General features: G+C 47.2%; 1 protein-coding gene across 1 annotated transcript; it reads left to right on the top strand.

Annotated features, from left to right (window-relative positions):
• The first annotated feature begins 467 nt into the window (after positions 1 to 467).
• On the top strand, positions 468 to 1,335 carry LOC101602984 (ubiquitin-conjugating enzyme E2 K). Its single transcript, XM_004655812.2, has one exon. The coding sequence runs from the start codon at positions 554 to 556 to the stop codon at positions 1,154 to 1,156; it is 603 nt and encodes a 200-aa protein (XP_004655869.2). The 5' UTR covers positions 468 to 553; the 3' UTR covers positions 1,157 to 1,335.
• The last annotated feature ends 289 nt before the right edge of the window (positions 1,336 to 1,624 follow it).

Genomic DNA, 1,624 nt, shown 5'->3' on the forward strand with positions numbered 1-1,624 from the left:
GAACCTATGGCTTCCAACCCAAATAACTCTACCCAACAAAAGTATCCCTCATAATAGATGGTGAGAGAAAAAATTTCCATGACAAAACTAAGCCTTACAAATATATGAACACAAAGCCAAAACTCAGAAAGTACTTCAGGAATTTATCCACACAGAAGAATCAAATAATCAACCTCCAGCCGCACCCTCCGGCTCCCAGATGCCGGCCAGGGCGGAGCCACGGTGGCACAGAGACTTGTGGGAAAAGCTCTCTCCCAGGAGCAGCTGCGCCGCCCAGCCGGGTCAGCGCCCTGCGCATGCGCGGCCCCGGCGCCATTTTGGTGGCCGGGCGCGGAGGTGATTCCACAGTGAGGGGGGAACGCGGCGGCGGTGGCGGCGACGGCGGCAGGGGCGGCAAGTGGCAGCAGCGTCCGTGTGTGCGTGTGTGCGCTCCGGTCTGAATCACCGAGGGGGGAGAGGAGGCGGTGGAGGAGAGAGAGGTGGCGGCGGTGGCGGTGGTCGTAGCGGTGGCGGAGGAGGCGGCTGCGGGTACGAATCAGCTGCGGGCAGAGCCATGGCCAACATCGCGGTGCAGCGGATCAAGTGGGAGTTCAAGGAGGTGCTGAAGAGCGAGGAGACGAGCAAAAATCAAATTAAAGTAGATCTTGTAGATGAGAATTTTACAGAATTAAGAGGAGAAATAGCAGGACCTCCAGACACACCATATGAAGGAGGAAGATACCAACTAGAGATAAAAATACCAGAAACATATCCATTTAATCCCCCTAAGGTCCAGTTTATCACTAAAATATGGCATCCTAATATTAGTTCTGTCACAGGAGCTATATGTTTGGATATCCTGAAAGATCAATGGGCGGCAGCAATGACTCTGCGCACAGTATTGCTGTCGTTGCAAGCGCTCTTGGCAGCTGCGGAACCTGATGACCCTCAAGATGCAGTAGTAGCCAATCAGTACAAACAAAATCCTGAAATGTTCAAACAGACAGCTCGACTTTGGGCACACGTGTATGCTGGAGGACCAGTTTCTAGTCCAGAATACACCAAAAAAATAGAAAACCTATGTGCTATGGGCTTTGATAGGAATGCAGTAATAGTGGCCTTGTCTTCAAAATCATGGGATGTAGAGACTGCAACAGAACTGCTTCTGAGTAACTGAGGCATAGAGCGCTGCTCATAGTCAAGCTGGCTCTTCCTTGAGGAGCACCACCACCTGTTATTTTAGGATTCTGCATACATTTCTTTTAAACTGGCATTCTTGCCTAATGATGTTATCTAGGCACTATTGGAGACTGAAAAAAAAAATCCCTGCTCTGTAAATAAAGCTAATTAAACGTCTGTGTAAATTAAAAAAAAAAAAAAAATCAACCTCAAGTGCCTACAAGAAGTAGGTCATAATAACCAAATTCAGAGAAGGCACAAAAAAATTCAAAATCCAAGAAAACACCAAACCACATAAACCAACATGATACGGCAGGGATAAAATTAAACCTCACAGTCATTACCCTAGATATTAATGGCCTTAATTTACCAATCAAGAGACATAAGTTAACAGGGTGGATCATAAAATTAGTCCCCTTAATTTGTTGTCTTCAAGAAACCCACCTCATCACCAAAGACAGACACC

This window comes from Jaculus jaculus, chromosome 12, assembly GCF_020740685.1.
Source record: "Jaculus jaculus isolate mJacJac1 chromosome 12, mJacJac1.mat.Y.cur, whole genome shotgun sequence".
NCBI lineage: Eukaryota > Metazoa > Chordata > Mammalia > Rodentia > Dipodidae > Jaculus > Jaculus jaculus.